At 35.8% G+C, this 21,394-nt stretch overlaps 1 protein-coding gene across 1 annotated transcript; it reads right to left on the bottom strand.

Moving 5' to 3' along the window:
* Positions 1-269: 269 nt before the first annotated feature.
* MCHR2 (melanin concentrating hormone receptor 2) lies at positions 270-20,354 on the bottom strand. The gene is made up of 5 exons (XM_003769313.2): positions 20,152-20,354; positions 11,868-12,077; positions 4,715-4,909; positions 2,352-2,471; positions 270-948 (listed from the first exon to the last, which is right to left on the bottom strand). Exons 1-5 carry the CDS (start codon positions 20,331-20,333, stop codon positions 624-626), a joined length of 1,032 nt encoding a protein of 343 aa, XP_003769361.1. The 5' UTR covers positions 20,334-20,354; the 3' UTR covers positions 270-623.
* Between the last annotated feature and the right edge of the window lie 1,040 nt (positions 20,355-21,394).

Raw genomic sequence — 21,394 nt, 5'->3', positions numbered from 1 at the left:
GAGTCCAGGCTCTAGACTTAGAGATTTCAGACTTTTGAATTCAGAAGCACATAGTGGAAATAATCCTGTCTTTACTCTCTTTTAGTTTTTTTTTTTTTCCTCAGTGTTAAAAATAACAACAACAAAAAAACATTATGCCAAAAAACCATTAAAAAAAACAAAAGTCAAAGCACCCTGGGACCACATAGCACTAGGTGCTATAGTGAGGACTCAGATAGGTAAGTACTAATAGGACCTCATTGAAAGGCAGTCGGGGGGGGGGGGGGGGGGGGCAAGGAACTTGAGGGCAAGGTATGGGCAGGTCCTGGTGGCTAACGAGGCTGAGTGATTTAGTAACTGTATTGGTTACTGCTGCTGATAACTAACAAACCACTGGAAAGTCCATGCATCTTAATGTAGTATTATTATTATTATTTAATGTAATCCTGTTTCCAAACAGGGAACAAAACCTTATCTACAAAAGTCACATTATGTTAGACCTATTTCCTTAATGACATATGACATTAAGGGTCATATTTGCACAAATATAAAGGTTACTACTACATTCTATTGGGCCCACTCTATATATTGCCTTATTTAGGTGAATATGCTTTTTAATGCCCTCAGTGAGCCAAGTTCACCCACTAAAAGCTTGATTTCAGTGTGTTTCCAAAATGGTTTATTTCTCTTTCAGTTGTCTTTCCTTGAATGTGGGTACATTGAGTCAGACGTTTACGGAAATTGCCACTCAGCAGGATATAGAGAAAGGGGTTGATTCCACTGCTGGCATAGCTGAGGCAGATAGAGAAGTAATAGCTCACATAGAAAGTCAGTGTTGGTTGTGCCATCTGCAGATTTACCAGCTGGATCACATGATAGGGCGCGGCACTCAGGACAAAAACTCCCACCAGCACCAGGACCATTCTCGTCAACCTCAGAACTCTTTGCCTGGGTATGCTAGGATTATAGCTGCAAAGAATATGTCAGGGGAGAAATGAACACACAGATCAGGATAATGGTAAATTAGAAGAAAATGATTTCTTAGAGTAATAAAAAGTAGAATACTAATACTAAATAATAATTAGAATACTAACATTGATGGCTTCTAAAGGTTTTTCAGTGGAATGCACATCTTTAAAAAACTTACCAGAATATGAATTCAATATTAGATATATTAAATTCTTAAAATATATATTTTGACAGAGCCATAAGCAGCATGGGCAAAATGGGGCTTTCTCCCAGAATACTGACATTTTAGTGTGGAGAGATACACTGTCACCTGGAAGACATGCTTTTCTCTCATGGTTACTACTATCCCAGTCACTCATCTAATGGTCTTTTGATGCTGCAGCTGGCAAAACTACTTCCAGACTATCACCTACTTCTTAGCTGGGGTACCTTTCTCTTGAAGCCCACTTTTCCATTCAACTCCTTCAGGAGCAAGAAATGGACCATTCATTTCCTTATAGTACAGTCTTAGTCATACTGTCAGTATCATTACTACCTATCATTCCTCTCCCTCAAATGGTTTTGTTCCAAATGAAAATCCTCCTATTTATGGCTCTAAATTAGATAGTTGATTGAAAATTTCTACAAGTGAGTCTAAATGATAACTACTCTTGTGGCTTATGACTTGAGGATGTTAGTTTAAAAACATTGTATCTTTCTGACTGAGACTATAGCCACTATATCATATGGCCATATAAGTATACACATATATATTTATGCAATTCCATGTTGTCATAACACACACATACAAATATATGGCAGCATAGAATCATATAAATATACATATGCACATATACACATATGATAATGTAATATATAAGACTTAGGATATACATAAATATGTGTCTGTATAAACACACATATATACATACGTATATAGATAGATAGATAGATACAAACACATATATGTACATCCTAAAAGTCTTTGTAGTTTTAAGCTTTAATTGTTTGAAATGGCACTATCTGAAATTTCCTCTATCAACGTAGGTTGGCAACTTTTCTGAAATATATAACTTATATAATAAGACTTACAGTATTTCTTAGATGACAGTGAGAAATTAGGTCTTTTCTCCAAGGTTACAATAGCTAGTATGTATCAGAAGCAGGACTGGAACACAGGTCTACAAGTCTTTCATATATACTACCTCTCTTTCCTTTCTTATCTGTCTGTCTGTCTGTCTTAGACATTCATAATATATACTCACACACACACACACACACACACACACATATATATATATATATATAGATACTATACACTCACATACATACTCACTTAAAGTGATAATTATATAGCTACATTCCAGGTATATTAGGATACATGAAGTTTCATTAACCAGAAAGATAACAAAGTAGACTCTTACCATCCTGATTTCTTGTTTTGTTGATACATCTCCCAGGTATAACATAAAATTAAAATGTAGCACACCAAGATCAAAGGCAAAGGGAAAAAAAATGTTGTTATAGTCAAATAAAGAGTGTACCTACAAAGCAAAAATATAAAGAGAATGATCAGATTGAGAATTTATTCAATAGTTTATAGCATACCATAATGTTTCTTCAGAGTTGGGCAAAAGTAGGAATAAATTGTCTAAGACTCTTCATGAGCAAATCTAGGTAAACATCTTCCAAGTAATAGTGCATGGAGGTGTGAATGCTGAATAAGATGAACAAGGATTCTTAACCTTTTTTGTGTCTTAGACCTCTTTGGCAACCTGCTGACCCCTTTTTTCAAAATGTTTTTACACATATAGGATTGCAAAAGATCAAAGTTTTATTACAATAAAGATGCAATTTTTTCCCCATTCAAGTTTATGAACTCCCTGAAATCTATCCATGGACCTGATAAAGGACTCCTTTACAATACAGTGTTTGCCCTCTTTCTGCATCTCTTCAGGGATAAGAGTGGCCCAAGTGGAGATGCATAGAGAATGAAAAGGAGCTCCTTTCTTAGAGTGATTCTTGCTGGCAATTCAATTAAGATTATTTAATATTTCTCCAGAGTAAAGAGGGATACTTGGACTGTGAATATGGCTATTTTCTTCATATGGATCTAATGTGAAGCAGCTAAATGGTGGATGGAGCACTGGCCCTGGAGCTAAAGGAGATTTGAATTCACATCTATCTCAGACGCTAGCTGTGTCATTTTGGGCAAGTCATTTAATATTGTTTACTTTAATCCACTGGAGGTGGAAATGACAAGCTACTTTAGTATTACAGAACAATGAAGAGTCAGATACTACTGAACAAGTAAAAAACCATATAAACTTGATGTCCTTCCTGACAAATTTCTTTCCTGATTGCCTCCTTTTCTATTCCCAGCACTTAGCACAGTGCCTGACACATAAAAGGCACTTAATGTTTATTGCTTGATTGATCATGAGGGAAAATGATTGTACCATATTGTACAAGTTGTTTTACCTCCTCTCTCTGCTTAGGTTGTTGCTTGATATGTTTACTCTGGAGATCAAGTTGTGGTATAAAGCCCTCATGCTAGAGTAAAAACAGCAGACAGGAATGGCAACAACGGTAACTATCAGAACAAAATGCTTCCATTTCCATACTCATTTCTTCCTTTTATTAAGCTCATATAAACTTGTTTTACTCCTGCTGTCTTTCAGGAATTTTAAGAAATTATCCTTTGGGAATTATAATCTCTGCGTATAACTGGGATTAAGAGAGAAAGGTGGCAGGGAGAAGTCCTTTCAAGATAGCACATCTACAAAGATATGTTTATTTGTGGCCATTACTTTCACTGCAGAAGCTAGGGACTCAGCCACTCAGTCTTTGAATATCTAATACTAAAACAAATGAATATTTAATGATCAAATAAAACTATTTTGATCAAGTGGAAAAAAAATTAGCCAAGTGGATTTTTTATGTTCTATAGCTAAAAAACAAAACAAAACAAAATCTCTACTTGGTTATCTTGATATTTTGAATACTATTTTTCAAATAGTGGGGGATAGCTTAGATTTAGAACTGGAAGGAACACTGAAAGTCATCTATTCCCATTCTCATTTTACAGATGGTGGGGGGAGTTGACAGATATTTAGAGACAATTAATGGTCACATGGGCAGCTGGATGGCAAAATGGATAAAATCAGGAAGATTCATCCTCATGAGTTCGGATTTGGTCTCAGACACTTACTGGCTGTGTGATCCTGGACAGTTCACTTAACCTTGTTTGTCTCAGTCCCTCATCTATAAAATGAGCTGACCAAGGAAATGGCCAACCACTCCATTATCTTTGCTAAGAAAACCCCAAATAGTGGGATGAAGAGTTGCATATGATTGAAATGACTGAATAACAACAACAAAAATTGCCATATATCTCAGAGGTAGAATTTGAATCCAGGTCTTGAGTCAGTGTTATCTAGATAAAGACTTGGACTCACAAAAGCCCACTAGTGCTGTCTTGGTCTTGACTGTTACAACCCAGTTTGGCTAATCTAGTGTGTTTCTTTAAAACAAACATTTTAATATGTTCCAAATAATTTTGGCACCTGAATTCAGGCTCTTTTATAAAGGTTACCAAATGTACAGGTCCTCCCCCACCCAAAATGAAAGTGTCCAGTTGATTGTGGAAAACAAGGAGATGAGAGGAGAGGAGTGTGCTGAGTACCTTGAGAGGATGCTCTCCAATGCTGCTCACTCACAGACAAGTGGGATGAAGTACTTGACAACTTAATTCCGCTTTATTTTCTCTAAGTTTTTAACAACTTACCAAAGCACATCATCAGGGGATGCTAAATCAAAAGCACAACTTTCAAAACCATCTTTGAATTTGATGACTTTCGAGGAGATCCAGACAGGCAACATCAGAGCAAATGAAGCTACCCAAAGGCACAAATTGATGCGGATGGTCTTCGACCTTGTTCTCAAACTGGTAAGCTTAAATGGCTGGACAAGAGCCAAGTACCTGTAAAACCAGTTGAGAAGGGTTTGTGAACAATCAATACAAGCTCTGAGCTCTAAGGATGAAAGGTTCATGACAAGAGTAAATTATTAGTATTATTATTCTCCCTGAAGTGCAATTCTATCATGGTGAAGGAAAGTAATATTTTTTGAAAGATGGGCTACACCTTTAGAGAAAAACCTTTTCAGTCTGGAGGTCTAAATAAACCACTCAAACAAATAACTTCCACTACAAATAAGAGTGATAATGATAAAAAAAATCTTTAGGCTGAACTTTACCTTTACAACATTGTCCTTTATAGATATTCTCTGAAAATTGGATTCTGATCAGGGATTTCCTTCCGGAGGAAGTGTCCCTACTATGTATTCAAGAGCATTCACTTCTGAGCACAATTACATTAGTGGAGAGAAGCTTTTTTGGGGGGGAAGGAGGGAGGGGGAAAGGAGAAGGGAGTGAAAATGCCATAGAAACATAAGGGAAAATGAATAGTTTATGTTTAACTTCTTTAGTTCCTAATAATAGAGGTTTAGGGTTGAAAGAAACATTTAAGGACCATTGAGTTTATTCCCTATCTGGAAAAATAAACCCATCCCCTACAACATACTTGATTCATAGTATCTGTCCCTTGCTTGAATAAAACCAGTGAGGGAGAAATCCACTTCTTTCCTTTTTTTTGGATAACTAATTGTTGAGATACATTACTATGTAGATAATTGCAGCTTAGAGTAGTTGAACAGTTGTGGAGGGCAAAATAGTATAGAAACCACTTTAGCAAGCACATGATCTCCTTGCCAAGAGAAAGACATGACAACCAAATACAATGTCAATTAGAGGGAGGAGGAAACAAGTCTACCAAAAGCTATTCTTAATCCAGATAAAACTAAGAACATTTATAGATATAATTGGAAGTAGAAAAACAAATAGAGTCAACATGTATCAGATTTGCCAGAATATCTATAGCGGTGTGTTCTCATCATTGAAGACAAAGGAAGCAACAAATTTATATTTTAATATCTCATACCATATGTACTTTATAAAGATGTAGCAATACTCTTAAGAATTTGAATTTAGAAAGACCAGCTGCTTCTGACCAAATACATGCAGAATAAAATCTATGCAGGGGTTGAAATAGTATTAAAGATACTTTGAGGTAGATTGTCAAAATATTTCACAGGGAGGAGGAAGCTTCTAAAATAATAGGAAAGATAATGAGAAATTAAGTGAGAATTAGCAACTAGTGACTGATATATTTACTTTTTTTTATCTATAAAATATTTTTAAGACTATTGTTCAAATATATAGAGGATCTCTTTGAAGGTAAAGTGCAAAAGAAACAAAAAGGTTTTTGTTGATGATTTCTCACATCAGACCATATCTTTAGAGTAACACAACTGAATGAGAAAAATAGAGAATATGAAATCTCACTGTGTGTATTATTTATTGATTCTTTTTAAAAATACAGTTGAATGTATTGGTCAACCTGCCACTGGGGGGAAGTGATGGGGAGAAAGAAGGCAAAAATTGAACAAAAGGTTTGGCAATTGTCAACGCTGTAAAATTACCCATGCATATAACTTGCAAATAAAAAGCTATTAAAAAATAAATAAAAATACAGTTGATTTGATATTATAAAATCTGGTCTTCAAGAACTTCCTTCAACAGGGTGTTTCCCATGCATGTGATAGATGCTATTATAGTTACAATTTTGTTTACAGGCTCTGGTCTGCCAGAGTGTGCTTGGGCCTCTCCTTTCAAGGACTGAATAAAGGTTTCCTCTTTGTATCTGAAGATGCCTCTGAGTAGTCAGTTTGGGTAAGGGGGTCTAGCACCCACCTATACACTAAGTTCCCATTATCTGGAACTATTTTGCTAGTAGTGGTAATGGATGGGCATTGATCATCCTCAATTATTTGGAAACACTGCTTATTTGAGGTTCCTGGATCTAAACTAGTGGAACTCTGTTCCACATTTTCTTAATATTTTTATGTAGCCAAAACCAATCTGATTTTCATTGGCCACCAATAGGTCCTAGGCCAAGCTCCATTTGGTCATTATTTGGGTCCAATTGGTTCAGATTGAATGTAAATAGCAATCATTTCTGCTTTTGCCAGAAACCCTGAGGGTCTTCCCCTCACAGATTTATTTATTTAGATTATTATTATTATTTTTTTTTGAACTAGGTAAAAGAGGAGATTCTTTGCCTCAGTTGCTACTTAATCACAGAATGGGTATGGTCTTAGTCAAATTGAGAACTGTTGAAAACCTTAGCTTAAAAAGACCTAGCTCACCCATTGCATTCAGAGCCATTTCTAGTACTAATCTATATCTCGCCTCTGGACCCTGGACTCTGGAGGGGAAAATGAAGCAGGTGACATTGCACAGCCCTTCCTCACTTAAATCGAATTCACCTGTATGTCAAGACATCACCTCCTTGATATCACGGTTCTCTTCAAGAATAAAGGACAGGGGCAATTAGGTGGCGTACCAGCCCTGAAGTCAGGAGGACTTGAGTTCAAATCTGGTCTCAGACACTTAACACTTCCTAACTGTGTGACCCTGGGCAAGTCACTTAACCCCAATTGCCTCAGCAAAAAAAAAAAAAAAAAAAAAAAAAAAAAAGAATGAAGGACAGACAATAACAATAATATGTAACCATAATGATTTGGGGGATCCCATTAGACAAAATCCCTGAATATCATTCTGGATGCACTGAGTCCACTATATATTTTCATGCCTAAAAATACAATTTGCTGACCTGGATTTCAATCTGTGGCTATAGAACAATACTGAATTAGTTGGCCTGCATCAAGTTTGGGCCCATGACCTTGACTACATTAGCTTTGTACTCAAATGAGCAAACTAGATGCAGACATGAGAGTTTTAATTGCTATGTAACCTATTAAATTATGGAGAAAAATGCATGCTTTACATTTTGAGAATTTTTTTTTTCAGAAATATGATAAGAGATTAAATATTTGTTCTTAAGAATTGATGTAAACTGTGTCCCTTTAATCTTTGGGGGAAGGATGTTCCTGGGTTAGAAATCTCAAACCCTCCTGGCCTTTGGGAGGAGCCTCACTCTTCTTTTCACAGGGGGAAACTACCTTATAAGTAATCTCATTCAATTGGAAATCTTGGCCTGGGGTATGGTCACCACCCTCTATTGGAAGGTTCCCACTCCCACTTCCCCACCCCTCTGCTCCACAAGAAGACCCAATTTAATTGAAGGCTATGTGCCTAGATCTTTGCAAAAGTCCTTACAGGATTTTGTCGGCTAAGGAAATTGTTTCCTTAGTTTAATAAACCCATTCTTGCCACAAACCTCAAGCCTGTATTCACTGGGGTTTGCGAATTTTTTCACAAAGGCTGCGGATTGGCCAGGGGATCCCATTGCTGTCAGGAGATCTCTCAACCCTCATTTCTCACACCTCAACAGTATCAGACCATGTTACTCACCCCCAGTTAATTCCCCATTACTTATATGACCAATTCAAAAATCATCTCTTAGGTATTTAAAGTCCTTCATAACCAGGTTTCTTTCATATATTTATAGTCTTTCCCTCACTCCCCCCTATATTGAAATCTATTCTTTGTCTCTTGGCTATTCCTCAGATACTATTCTATCTTCCAACTCCATGCATTTCCCCTTATTGTTCCTTATAGTTGCAAACTGTTTTTATAGAAGCAATCCTTTCTTTCTTCATCTCTATCTTCTGGTTACCCTAACTTCTTTCACTCCCAGATAAAATTCTTTTTTTGGCAAGAAATTTTTCTGTAACACTCTTAATTTTGGTGTGTTCCCTTTGTTGATTATTAACTTCAGTTTATTCTGATATTTGGTTTGTGCAGAGTTGTCTGCAAGTTGCTTCCCCTCCCCATTAGACTATGAGATCCTTGACAGCAAGGTTTACTTTGCTTTGAATCCCCAGCCTTTAACACAATGTGTAGCACAAAAGCTTGTCAACTTGACTTAACATTAAAGTAAATGACCTATGCTCACCTTGCTGCTCCATAGGTCACATAGTTATATAGCTGCTCACTTCTTCCCAGCTTTAAGTATGTGCTCAGGAAGATAAATGCCAAGAAACTCATATTTCAATTCAATTCAATTCAATTACCATAAAATACTTGAAGCATCACTGAAGTTCCCAGAGCCTGAACAATGCTTCTTACTTTGATCCAGTGGATTCACAAATGCCCTGACATTTTGTTTATTATTGAGACTCCTGTCTCTCCTTTCTGTGAGGAATTAACTGAGTCAAGACATTTTTGTGGGAAAATAGCCTTAATTGTGATTTGAGACTTTATAATAACAAATATAGCTATAGCTAAAAGTTGCAGGTCTTTGTCCCCTCCTATTTCCCACCATCTCTTAATTAGCATTTAAATACTTCTTTTAAAGGTGATGATGGCTTTGAATTCTCTTCTGCTAAGATATCTGCTTGTATAGCAGTTCTGTAAATTAAGAGTTTATTATTATTGACTTGTATTCTTTTGTTTCTGGGTTATATTTCCATGATTATGACTGAGTGAACTCTGTAAAAATTGTATAAAATAATCACTGAAACCAAGTCCTCTTTGATCTGCAAAAGAAGAAAAGTTCAGGGTTTCCCAGGCTTCAAGGAATGTAGAGAGAGGGCCCATCCTCCCAAGATAAGAGACATCATATTATTCAAGGACAAATCAACTTCCATTGATCTTTTGGGAAATCATATCCTCATTCAGGAAATTCTAAATTTTCATTCAATTGAGAAATCCTGGTCCAATTATCAATTCAAACCACCTCAGATTTTCTCTTAAAGTGGATCTTTGCCAGTCATTTTTTGCAAAATATTTCTTAAGAAATAGGCCTGCCAAGGGGAAAGCCTCTTAGTGTAAAATAAAATCTTTTTGCCACAGCCTCTGGGGTTAGTGAATTCTTTCCTTTCCGAACCTGCATCTCTTGGAGCAGAAGGGATCTCATTCATTCACACACCTCATCAATTAGATCCCCCAAACAATGGGAGAAAAGGCTAGTCTAGGGAGGTGAGAGCTTTGAGGGGTTCTGTGTTTAGGCTATTTAATCTAGAGTTTCCCAGTTTATGCTTTGCACTTCTTTATTGACTAACCTCTTATCAGATGGAAGATGCTCTTTCTCATGAGATTCTAATAAACTCCTTTTTGGTTTTTCTTATTCTGAGAATCTCTTATTGTTTTTGTGGACATTACTATCCCACACATTTCTATGGGAACAGCCATTAGGATTTTGATTATAATATATTTCTCAGTGGTTTCTGGCATTCTGTTCCTGTGATTCCTAGCATGTGCATGTGTGGTTAGAGTAATGGCTGAGGTGAATGTTTTAATTGTGTACCAGTTTAGATGTCCTGAAATAAAACTCTATGTGCTATTGGCAAATTTCTAATGGTTTAAGATTCTTAGATCTACAGTAATGGTATCAAACTCAAATAAAAATGGATCTTTGCTGATGCATATTGGCTTAGAAACCTATAAGTTAATATTCTCTATATCATATTGTATTTTTACTTATTTTATTAAACATTTTTCAATTATATTTTTATTTGGTTCTAGTCCTATACTGGCATTTTGCCTGCTGTTTTGACACTTCTGGTTTATAGGACTGAATGGGACCAGGTGAAAAAGTCTATGAGATACAGTAAGTCAGAGCTTAGGCCTAAGTCACATGATCCCTATACCTAGAGGTCTGTGGAGCTGGAAGATCAGGCTTTAAGCCCAAATTGCAGGAAGTCACATAATCTCTAGGTCTAGAGGTCTCTAAAGGTGAGACCCTAGGTCAGCTTCAGGAAGTGGTAACCAACAGGCAGCAGACAACACTGGTGACCATTAGTCATTAATATTTATTTCCTTTTAGTTTAGTCAATGAAAAGACTTGGGTCTTTTGCTATTTAACCAGTTTTACTATTTCTGGCTTGTCAGGTCTAGCACATGTTGGGAGCTGAGATTACTCATGGGTGTGCTGGGCCTCTCCCTGAAGGGACTAAATAAATGCTTTCTCTTTGTACCTGAAGATGTCTCTGATTAATTTGGGGAAAGGGGTCTAGAACCCATTCCACCCAGGATCAAAGACAATCTTCTCCATGGGAAATACAAGGGTGTGTGGAAAAGGTGAAGAACTTATAAATCAAGCACAAATTGATCAGTGACTGTTAGATAAGTTAATTAAAGCCTTAAGGCCTCAGTTTCAGCTTCTCCGGAGTCACGTGATTTTAGATAACATTTGGACTACATTCCATTGTCCAATTCTGTCTCTTCCTCCTCAGAAGAGAATCCCTTTTGCCCACAAGGAATAGATATTTAGAGTTTATGAAGCAATGACTAGAACAGAGATGGGAAAATAATTAGGCTTCTTCCAGAACCCTCAGCTCCTCACACAGTCCTGATTTCTAAGTATAACAGTGGAAAGCTCACAGCAGGAGGACCACTCTCTTGAAAGTGGTCACAGTTTTTATACATTTCAGACAAAGAACCCCCAAATCCCAACCTCTATATGTTGTGATTGGTTACATAAGTCTCTATTTCCCTATTTGGTCAGTGAAATCCAGTAGATAAGGTGATGTATAGCTTCTTCTTGTGAGGAGGAAGAGACAGAATTGTCAGGAGGAAATACAAGGGAAGCAAATGAGAATCCAGAAAATAAATATGATATAAAAGTGAAAGATATCAATAAAATAATTTTTAAGGTGAAGTTAAAATAAATTTAATGTGAAATTAAATTATGTAATAATGAAACCTGGAAAAAATCTTAGCTGGGCAAATTTTTTCCTTCAATTAGTTGATACTTTGGTGAACAACAAAAAGAAAACAACCTTATTGTTGAAAACAAATACCAATTATGTCTGTAATTGAAACATCTCTGCTGAATGGCCTACTTGTAAAATCAAATTCAAGTTTCCCTTATATCTTAGCCTTTAATGAAATATTTCAAAGCACATTTGCCTACCTGTCCAAACTCATTACAGTCATGATAGCACTGCATGCAAACTGGTTGCAGGTGTCTAGTGAGGTAATGATGGTACAGAGAGGACTCCCAAATACCCACTCTCCTCCTCGGGCCCATTGATGAATAAGAAAAGGCATTCCAATGATATGGACCAAATCAGCCACAGCCAGGTTACAAATATATATGTCTGGGATAGTTTTTTTCCTAGACCTAAAACAAATAGAGAAAGATTGATGATTTATCAAAAATGCTCTATCTCAAATCTGTAACACTTCAAAAAAACTATTATCTTAGAAAATGTTAAAAATGATATGCTTAACAGATAATTACATCATTTTAATTTTGTTTAAAAATATTAAAAGTTTACTATGTGCTAGATAATGTGCTAAATGCTATGAATACAAAGTTTTTTTTTTTTTTTTTTTTTTTTAGGGGTGAAACGAAAGAGAACTTTATTCTTAGATAGCACATATTTATACCCCCCCTGAGGTTCTGGGGGAAGGGAAGGTTCTCTAGGAACCTGGCATAATGGGATTGGCCCAAGAAGAAGGAGGGAGGCGTGCTAGGCTTTGAGAGCACTAAGGAGGGAGGTGTGGCACCTGGGGTCAGACACCGCCTCCTGGGGCCGCACCTCCACGTAGGACTTGCCTGAGCCTTGGAACCTCTCATCCCTCAGGTCCTCCCACATGCCTTCAACTGCATTCCTTGCTTCTAGAGGCTTTTTAACCCTTACAATCTCAAAATCCAATTCTTTTTATACAGTAAAATAACTGTTTGGACATGTATATTCATATTGCATTTAACTTATACTTTAACATTTAACATGTACTACCATCTTGGGGAAGGGATGGGGGTAAGGAAGAGAAAAATTGGAACAAAAGATCTGGCAATTGTCAACGCTGCAAAATTATCCTTGCATATAACCTGCAAATAAAAAATCTATTAAAAAAACAAACAAACAACAAAAAAAGAAAATATTATATACAAATTTTTTTCAGGCAGTTTATGCCTATCTCTCAACAAGGCCATTTCTTGTAAAAGTTTCTCTTCATATTCTTGGTCATGATTTCTCTAAAACCTGTTTCAAAATTTACCTCAACCAAGACGTAATCCACATTCCATTATTATTTGTATATTCCATCTTGTCAGCAAAAGTATTTGCCACTACTTTTAATCTCTTTCAGAATTATATACTCAGTTTATACGGTAGTCAGTTTGGTAAATTCTTTTTGTAGAAGTTCATATTTCAAGTCTGTTAAATCTGAAAGTACTGTGATTTACATATTTGATGTTTCATCCTGTGTATGATGATAATAACCACTGAATTCATTAACAAAAGTGGAGAACTACTTTTCAAAGAACATTATTATCTTTATCAAGAATTCATGACTTGTCTGAATTTTCTCAAAATAAAATAGTCTCTCTAAATGCCTTACTAGCAAAAGAATTACATTAAATAATCACAGTATTTACAGAGACAGAGTATAATTATGAATACAAAGTTAAAAAAAAATGTACCTGATCTCAAGGATCTTATTTTATTTTATCAATCAAGCAAACATTTACTAAGCATTTACTGCATAGTAAGCACTGGGGATATGTTCACTAAAAAGGAAATAGTCCTTTCTTCAAAGAGTTTACATTTTATGTTGCTCAATAAACATTTACTAAAGAACAACTATATACCAGACACAGTATGGATGTGCTGGGAATACAAAGAAAGAAAAAGGATAGTCCCTTCTTTCAAGGAGCTCACAGTCTAATAGAGTAGAAAAAAAACATAGAAACACACACATATAAAACTATATGCAAACAAATAATATATAAAATAAATTGGGATAATCTGAGAGTGAAAGCACTAGAATTAAGGGAATCACTCTTTTGTATTTGTTACTTACATACTTAATATTAAGTAAAGATCTCATTTTCCAATGCAGGAGACAAGAGGCAAATAATGAGCTATATAAAAGATATATACTGAACAATGGAAAATAATTTTACAGGGAAGGCATTAGAAGCTGGAAGAGTGGGGGAGAGAAGAGAGCCAGGAAAAAGCTTTCTGCAGAGCAAGGGACTTGAGCTAAGCCTAGAAGGAAATCAGGAAAGTTAAGAAGAGGAAGAGTATTGCAAATATCAAAGTAAGTCAGTGCAAAATCACAAAGTTGGGAGATGATGTAGATGACACCAATCAACCAACCAATCAAATATGTATCAATCACTGGAGAACAAGGATAAAAGTGAAGCAGTTTACATTACCTTCAGGAGAGTGGGGTCTAGCTGGGTGAGAAAAAATCTATATGTATTTGTCTTTCCTTTCTCCCTTCTTCCTTCTTCCCTCTCTCCCTCCCTTCCTTCTTCTCCCCCTTCCTCCTTCCTCCCTCCTTTCCTTCCTTCCTTCCTTCCTTTCTGAGTTATTGACAAGGGTGGGAATGACATAAAGGGAAGAAGGTGGGGGATTAAGGGGAGTATTGGGATGATGGGAATGGGTGTTTGAAAAAATAAAGGATTTGTGTAGGGTCATAAAACTAGTTAGGTGGCAGAGACAGAACAGAGGCAGAACCTGAAACTATCTTTTCTTAACTCTGATGGAGATTGGTTCTCCATATACTACATTAAGTTCTCTACTGTTTCTTATACTAATAGGGCTCGATGAATATAACACATAAATAAGTAGGGGATGGAAATGAGCTTCCATCTGAGGACCAAGTAATGTCTCAAATAAAGTTAAAGTCTTGTTTCTGTTTCAAAGTAGGATAATTGATGAAGAAAAAGAAAAATAGGAATTTGGAGAAATACTTGAATTCTACACCCAATGGTTCTCGATACAGTTTTCCAGGACACCTATGGAATGATCTCTTTGAACACTGGCCCTGAAGTCAGGAGGACCTGAATTCAAATCAGACCTCAGACACTTAATATTTACTAGCTGTGTGATCCTGGGTATGTCACTTAACCCCAGTTGCTTCCAAAAAACAAAATAAATAGGAAAAGTAAAAATAAATAAATAAAAAGACTCAGTGTAACTGGGTTCACATTCTGGCTCTAATACTAGCTGTGTCATTAAATCTCTCTGGGCCTCAGTTTCTTAATCTGTAAAGTGAGGGTGTTGGACTATATGTCCCTTACTGTCCATTCAATTCTAAATCTATGATCCCATAAATAATTACCTATAATTTATTGATAATTAATTTAGCAATGCTAGCTGCTATAGTGGATAGAGTGCTAGATTTGGAGTCAAGAAAACCATAGTTCTTTTGTGCCTCAGTTTCCTTTTATTGTTCTGCCTCAGTTTCCCTAAATTGTCCTACCTCAATTTCCCTAAATTTTTCTGTCTCAGTTCCTTTAATTGTTCTGCCTCAATCCCCCTGGTTGTAACCTCCCCCTCCTGACCATTAGGATTGATATAATTAGGGCTGGCTACTCTAAGGTTATAAATTGTAAATGTGTAATCTCAAGATAAGGGGGAGTTCAGATATCTTGGCTCCTAAGTCCTTCTAAATTTATCAGAATTTATGGTCCTCACCCCTTATCCTGTCAGAACCAGATTGATGATCCATTTCTGGAAATTCCCACGCTCACCAGAATTTGGACTCCATCCCTCTGCCTTTGACTACCCTGATCTTAGAGCCACATATAAAAAAAACCATTGGAATCTCACATTCAATGGTGCTGCTGCTGCTGAATGCTTTGAGACATCAGCCCTGGGACCAAAATGGATCCTTTGGTCCCAGAAAATCTCTCCCTCTCAGAAATCCAAATAAAATATTAAAAACGTTCTAATCTCTATCTTGCCTCAGTTTCTCCAGCATTCCGATTCCTTATATGCTTACTATCTGTGAGATACTTGGCAAGTCACTTAAACTCACAGTGTCATAGTTTCCTTATCTGTAAAATGAAGAGATTGCACATGAAGGCTTCAAAGATCCATTCCAGATCTAAATCTATGATCCTATTGTATGTGGCAAGAGTTATTTATTTCTTAATTTTTTTTGCAAGGCAATTGGGGTTAAGTGACTTGCTTAGGATTACAAGGTTAGGACGTGTTAAGTTTCTGAGGCTGGATTTGAATTCAGGTGCTCTTGACTTCAGGGCCATGATCTATCCACTGCACTTTCTAGCTATCCCAAGAGTCATTTTTTTTTTTAAATGACTTTATTTTTGTTTAAAAGAAGAAAAAAATATAAGCGTAGTGAACAGAACAGAAACCCTGAATTTTGACCCTAAGAACAAAAAAGATGTTTCCTTAGGGATATAATGGCTCAGAGATTCCTAGGCAATAAATGCAAAGAAATCCATTTATTAAATATTTCATTATTGAAAATGACACTATGTAAAACAAAAGTGATGGGAAAACAAATCCTTTAACCGCCTATGTATGTATGAAACATTGTTATGGTTGTGGTTTCATTCCTCATGAGCTCCTGTGTCTTTTGCATTTTGTGTGCCTGCTCATTGGTGTGGGTGAAAGAGACACAGTGAAAGAGATACACATTTGTGTGTGTATTTATGTGTGATAAAATACAAATATATTTGAAGAATTGCTTATCCCTGTCTGCTTATCCAATAGGTTGGAGCACATAAATCTACATTTTGATTTATTTTTCCAAGTCTAATCCCTCTTTACATTTCTTGCTGTCAAGCTTCAATAGATAGCTTTTCCTGCACATACTAAGTGTTTAAAAGACAAATGCAGAGAAATGGTTTTGGTTTCTCAAGATGGAATTATAGTCTAAATGTGTTCCATCGTTCACTTCCTTTTTATCACTTTCTATTAGGGGTCAAGTATGTGGTTCTTGAATGTGATTACTGATCTGCAAACTCTCTCTCCCAAATTTGACTCCCCAACATTGGCTTTTTGTTACTTAAATGACCTATAATTTCATTAATAGTTTTTTGAATACTTCCTGAGATATCTGAGTTCCAGCTTCCTGATTTGTCCTCTCTGTGTTTTGATTTCATCATGAGTCCAGTGCTCTATATACCATGTTGCCTCTTGATAGGTATATTGGATAGGATGTTGGGCTTAGAGTCAAAAGATGGGTTTGAATTCCTAACTTGGACACCTACTACCTGCATGACTCTGGAAAAGTTACTTAATTTTTCAAAGCCTCTCATATTCTTCATCTGTGAAATAACACAATTGAACTCAGTGGCCTCTGAGGACTCTTTTAGTCTAATTTATATTTCCCTCACCCTTCATTTATCATTATTTTAGTTTAATTCTCCATACATATTTCTAGTCTTCTTTTGATAAACATAAGCATCTACTTACAGCTTATTAATACAATTAATAATTGAAGATGAAGTCCATCTGACTTCAGGGTTTTAGGTTTTTTTTCACCTCTTTAATATATGTAAATGTGAAATTTCTTTTCCCTATTTAAATAGAGAGACAAGAATGCCTAACAAGAAAGGCTAATGAGAAAGCATTAGAAGCACAATAGAGTACTTTGTAAAAATACAGTCTTAGCTAAATACATAGCAATAAAAGATGAGCATTAAGTTACTTTCAAGTGTGACTTGGCAGATAGAAGCATTTATTTTAAAAGCCACATTAATATTCCTTTAACTAAAAAGGTTGGCTCTTTTCTCAGAAATCCTTCATCAAATGAGGATGGGTTGAAGAAAGGAAGGAGTTTAACAAGAATAATAACAATCAATATATGGATTCAGGTATTCTAAATAAGCAATGCTTTATAACATTTAGAGTCATCCTGTTCCTATGTATTATTAGTTCAGGATTTATTTTTTTAGTTTATTTTTTTCTTTTAAAATAAATAATAATTAATTCTTAATTTTTCAAAAACATGCTAAGGTAGTTTTCAACATTTGCCTTTCAATACCTTCTGTTCCAAATTTTTCTCCTTCCCTCCTCTCCCTTCCCTAGACAGCAAATAATTCAATATAGGTTAAACATATGCAAGTTTTCTAAACATAGTCACATTTATCATGCAGAACAAGAAAAATCATATGTAAAAGAAAAAACAAATGAGAAAGAAAAGAACAAGCAACCAAACAACAACAACAAAGGTGAAAACTTTTGTTGTAATCCACATTCAGTCCCTTTAGTCCTCTCTCTCCAGTCATCACAAGTCTATTGGAATTGGTTTGAATCACATCATTGTTGAAAAGAGTCCAGTCTATCACAGATTGATGAGGTCTAGATATGGGGTACCTAAATGAAATTATGGTTTAATTGCAGTCTAGTGGCAGGTTCAGAGTACAGGGAGTCAAGTAGAGCTCCCTTGCAGCCCCATTGAATTTGGCACAAGGGTAGAGAGTTAAATGAGGTCTAGTGGTGGTGTGAGTGCCCAGTAAAGGAATTTACTGGCCCAAAAACTAGAATTGATAAAGGAGGTTTATTATGGGGTTTGGAAATAAGGTTATAGCTAAGGAAATGGGTGAAGGTAGAGATAAGTGGGCACCAAAAACAGAATTCCAGTGGACAGAGATTCCTGGTGTGCCAGGCGTAAGGCTGGCATGTTTGGAACCTCTGCAAAGAGAGGATTCCAGTTTAGCTCTTTTATAATGAGAGATTTAGCTAAAGGGGCTGTGGGTGGAGTTCCAGGTTGGCTTTCAATGGGGGCTTGAGTTTGCTTGGTGGGGGTTGGGAAACCTGAACAGATCATTAGAATGGGGGCTGGGACAGCCCAAGTTGGCTCAGATCCTGGTGGGGGCTGGGACTGGCCCGGATCTTCTACTGGAATTCAAAGGGACCAGGATTTGTGAATCAAAGGTCCTAGCTTCCTGGATTGATAATGCATCAGCTAAGGAGGGGCTGGGAATCAGAAAGAAAGGAATAAATCAATCTGAAAGGGACCACAACCCTCATCAAGTTAATCATCACATAATCTTGCTGTTGCTGTGCACAATGTTCTATTAGTTCTAGTCAGTTCACTCAGTATCAGTTCATGTAAGTCTTTCCAGGTCTTTTTAAAACCATCCTGTTCATCATTTCTTATAGAACAATAATATTCCATTACATTAACTTGTTTAGCTATTCTCCAACTGAGGGGCATCCATTCAATTTTCATGATTGATTTTTAATAGAATGTAATTAGCTGTGCAGCAATCTAAATCAAGGGTTAAAATGAACCAGATCATCATTTAGATAGATCTGTGATCCAGACATCTAAATATGAAAATGAAAACATAAAATTTCAGCTTTTGTTTATAGTTACATTGTAGATAATGACAGAACGAGGTTCTTGATGAGAGAGGCTAATTAATCACAAAAAGCATAAGTGAACTTTAAGCTTATAAATTCACTGGGGTGGGAAAGTTGCTTTTCTGCAAACTAAATATCTATTTACATCTATATCTATATCTCCTTATGGATACTTGGCTGAATTTGAGTTGAGGAATAAAGAGAAAGCCTAGTGTAGTTTAGGGATGGAGGATTTGGGAATATGAAACTATTACGTTTCAGGAGGTTCTCAGTTCAACTGATATAGAGACAGTTTCTATTAAAAGGCAGAGCTAATCATTCTGTTGCCTTGCATCCTCTGGAGATCAGAAGGCATCTGTCTATTTTCAGAATATAGAGCTGATAGATCAACTAATTTTTCTGATCTATAATTCAGAGGAGGATTTCCTATAGGGAACAGTTCTCTGGTTACTCATCTTCAAAACCTGTTAGGTAGTCAATTTATGTACTTTTGAGATTATCATTTTGAGAACTTCCTCTTTGAAATCTCTCTTCATTGTTTTAGTAGGTAGTTTTTATGTTGGACAATTCATCTCTGCAGTCAACCTTTCAGTAATGAATCTCTGCAAACTTACTAATGCTGGTCTGCAGATTCTTGACATGCAATCTGTTACCTGGCTCATAGTCAAAGATTTCTCAGCTTGATAGTATTTGCCAGAGTTTGCACTTAGATACACCATAGTCCTTCTAGAGCCACAGCTCCACTTTGATGTAAATGGATTACAAGAATCAAACTTAATGGTAAGTTGCATAATGATTCAGGTTAACAATCTGTTAATGTACTAAAGATGCTTCAACTTTAGCTCCTTTAAAAATTCACCAACACACCATCAGATACTGAATATAGTTTTGTCATATATATATATATATATATATATATATATATATGAGACTCAGCCACTGTTTTAGCTGCTGTACTTACCTGATAAGGTTCTATTGCTGAAAAGTTGATCAAGTAGTTTAGTAAATATTTTAAAGACTTAAATGTGTGAAGTACAATATTGTGTATTGCTTTGAAATTATAACTTAATATTATTGAGAAAGAAAAAAAATGAGTCTTTAAATTAATTCCCATACCTTATTATGGTGAACACAATGAGAATATTGCCTACTAGGCCTGTGGAACAGAGAATTCCAATCAAAGCCGGAAGAATGATGGTCTCTGCTGTACTGATGCTCTGATAAGAAAACTCTCTGCTTTGGGACAGGTTCAAAGGGTTGGAGGTGCTGTTCCAAAAGGAAGGCTGAAATGAATTCATCTTTCATGAATTTTCAGCAACTAAAGCTGTAACAGCAACAGAAAAATGAATTATTTACTGAATTTCATAATGTAAGGATTTCACTTTTTAATATCAAATTCTTTCAAAATTAAGCTGAGAGTTAAAAATTAACTTTTAGCTATGTTCTGCCACATGCTGTGGGAGGGGAAGGGAATAAATAGGGAACATTTGGAAAATATATTCTCCACCAAATTTGGATAAAATAGAAAAATCCAGTACATTATCTGGATATTGGAGTCAGACAACCCAAATTTCTGTTTCTATTTTCTTCTTTCCTATTAATCTCCTTTTTGTTAACTCAAATTAATTTCTCCTAAACTTTAAGATATCATTCATTTATTTCAAATCTTTTTTCCCTCATGGCATTCATTAGTTATAATAGCCTTAATCTGACTGGGCTTTGTGATGCAATGAATTTATGCAATATTCTATTATCTGATGTTACAAAGACAAAGCAGCACTTGGATAAAGACTTGTCCAAACTGACTGAAGATTCAGGCTTTGACTTAACTCAGTCACAAAATGATGATGTTCCAGAGAACCATGAGATTATTTGAAAACATTCATATAACTAATTTCAAAAACAATTATCTATTTGTTTAGCATCACATTGACCAAGCCACTAAGGAAAATTATGGGCACAAAGTTACAGTTAAGAAGCACATTTTAAAAAATATTTGTATAATAATTTGAAGTGAGAGATATACTAGCAACCAGAAATATTTATAAAAGTTCTTTGTTAATTCTGCTTAAAATAATCAATCAATAAGCTTTTATTAAGAAGCTACTATATGCTAGACACTATGGTAGGAACTAAATAAAGACTGCTCAGGTAAAATAATGTTATTTGAATGTGACTTTTGTGCATGGCCTACTACTATATAGAGTCAGAAATGACAATTCAATTAAGGATATATCCAAATTTTCCTGAAGAATTTTTATGGGAATTTTAATTACCTCCTCCTTTCCATTCTTTATTGTCTAGGACCTCAGCTTTCCCCAAATATAGCCTAAAAATATGTGACTCTGTGAGACTTTGC

The sequence above is a fragment of the Sarcophilus harrisii genome, chromosome 4 (genome assembly GCF_902635505.1).
Source record: "Sarcophilus harrisii chromosome 4, mSarHar1.11, whole genome shotgun sequence".
Lineage (NCBI taxonomy): Eukaryota > Metazoa > Chordata > Mammalia > Dasyuromorphia > Dasyuridae > Sarcophilus > Sarcophilus harrisii.
The sequence above is the reverse complement of the archived record's forward strand: the minus strand, read 5'-3'. Positions and strand labels throughout refer to the sequence as shown.

What these genes read in the sequence shown, in the direction of transcription:
- MCHR2 (XM_003769313.2), bottom strand. Translation starts at nt 20,333, where the DNA reads ATGAATTCATTTCAGCCTTCCTTTTGGAACAGCACCTCCAACCCTTTG. An exon ending in ATTGTGTTCACCATAATAAG is followed by an intron (nt 12,078 to 20,151) that starts GTATGGGAATTA and finishes TATTTGTTTTAG; the next exon opens with GTCTAGGAAAAAAACTATCC. An exon ending in TCCCCTGATGATGTGCTTTG is followed by an intron (nt 2,472 to 4,714) that starts GTAAGTTGTTAA and finishes TTTGCTTTGTAG; the next exon opens with GTACACTCTTTATTTGACTA.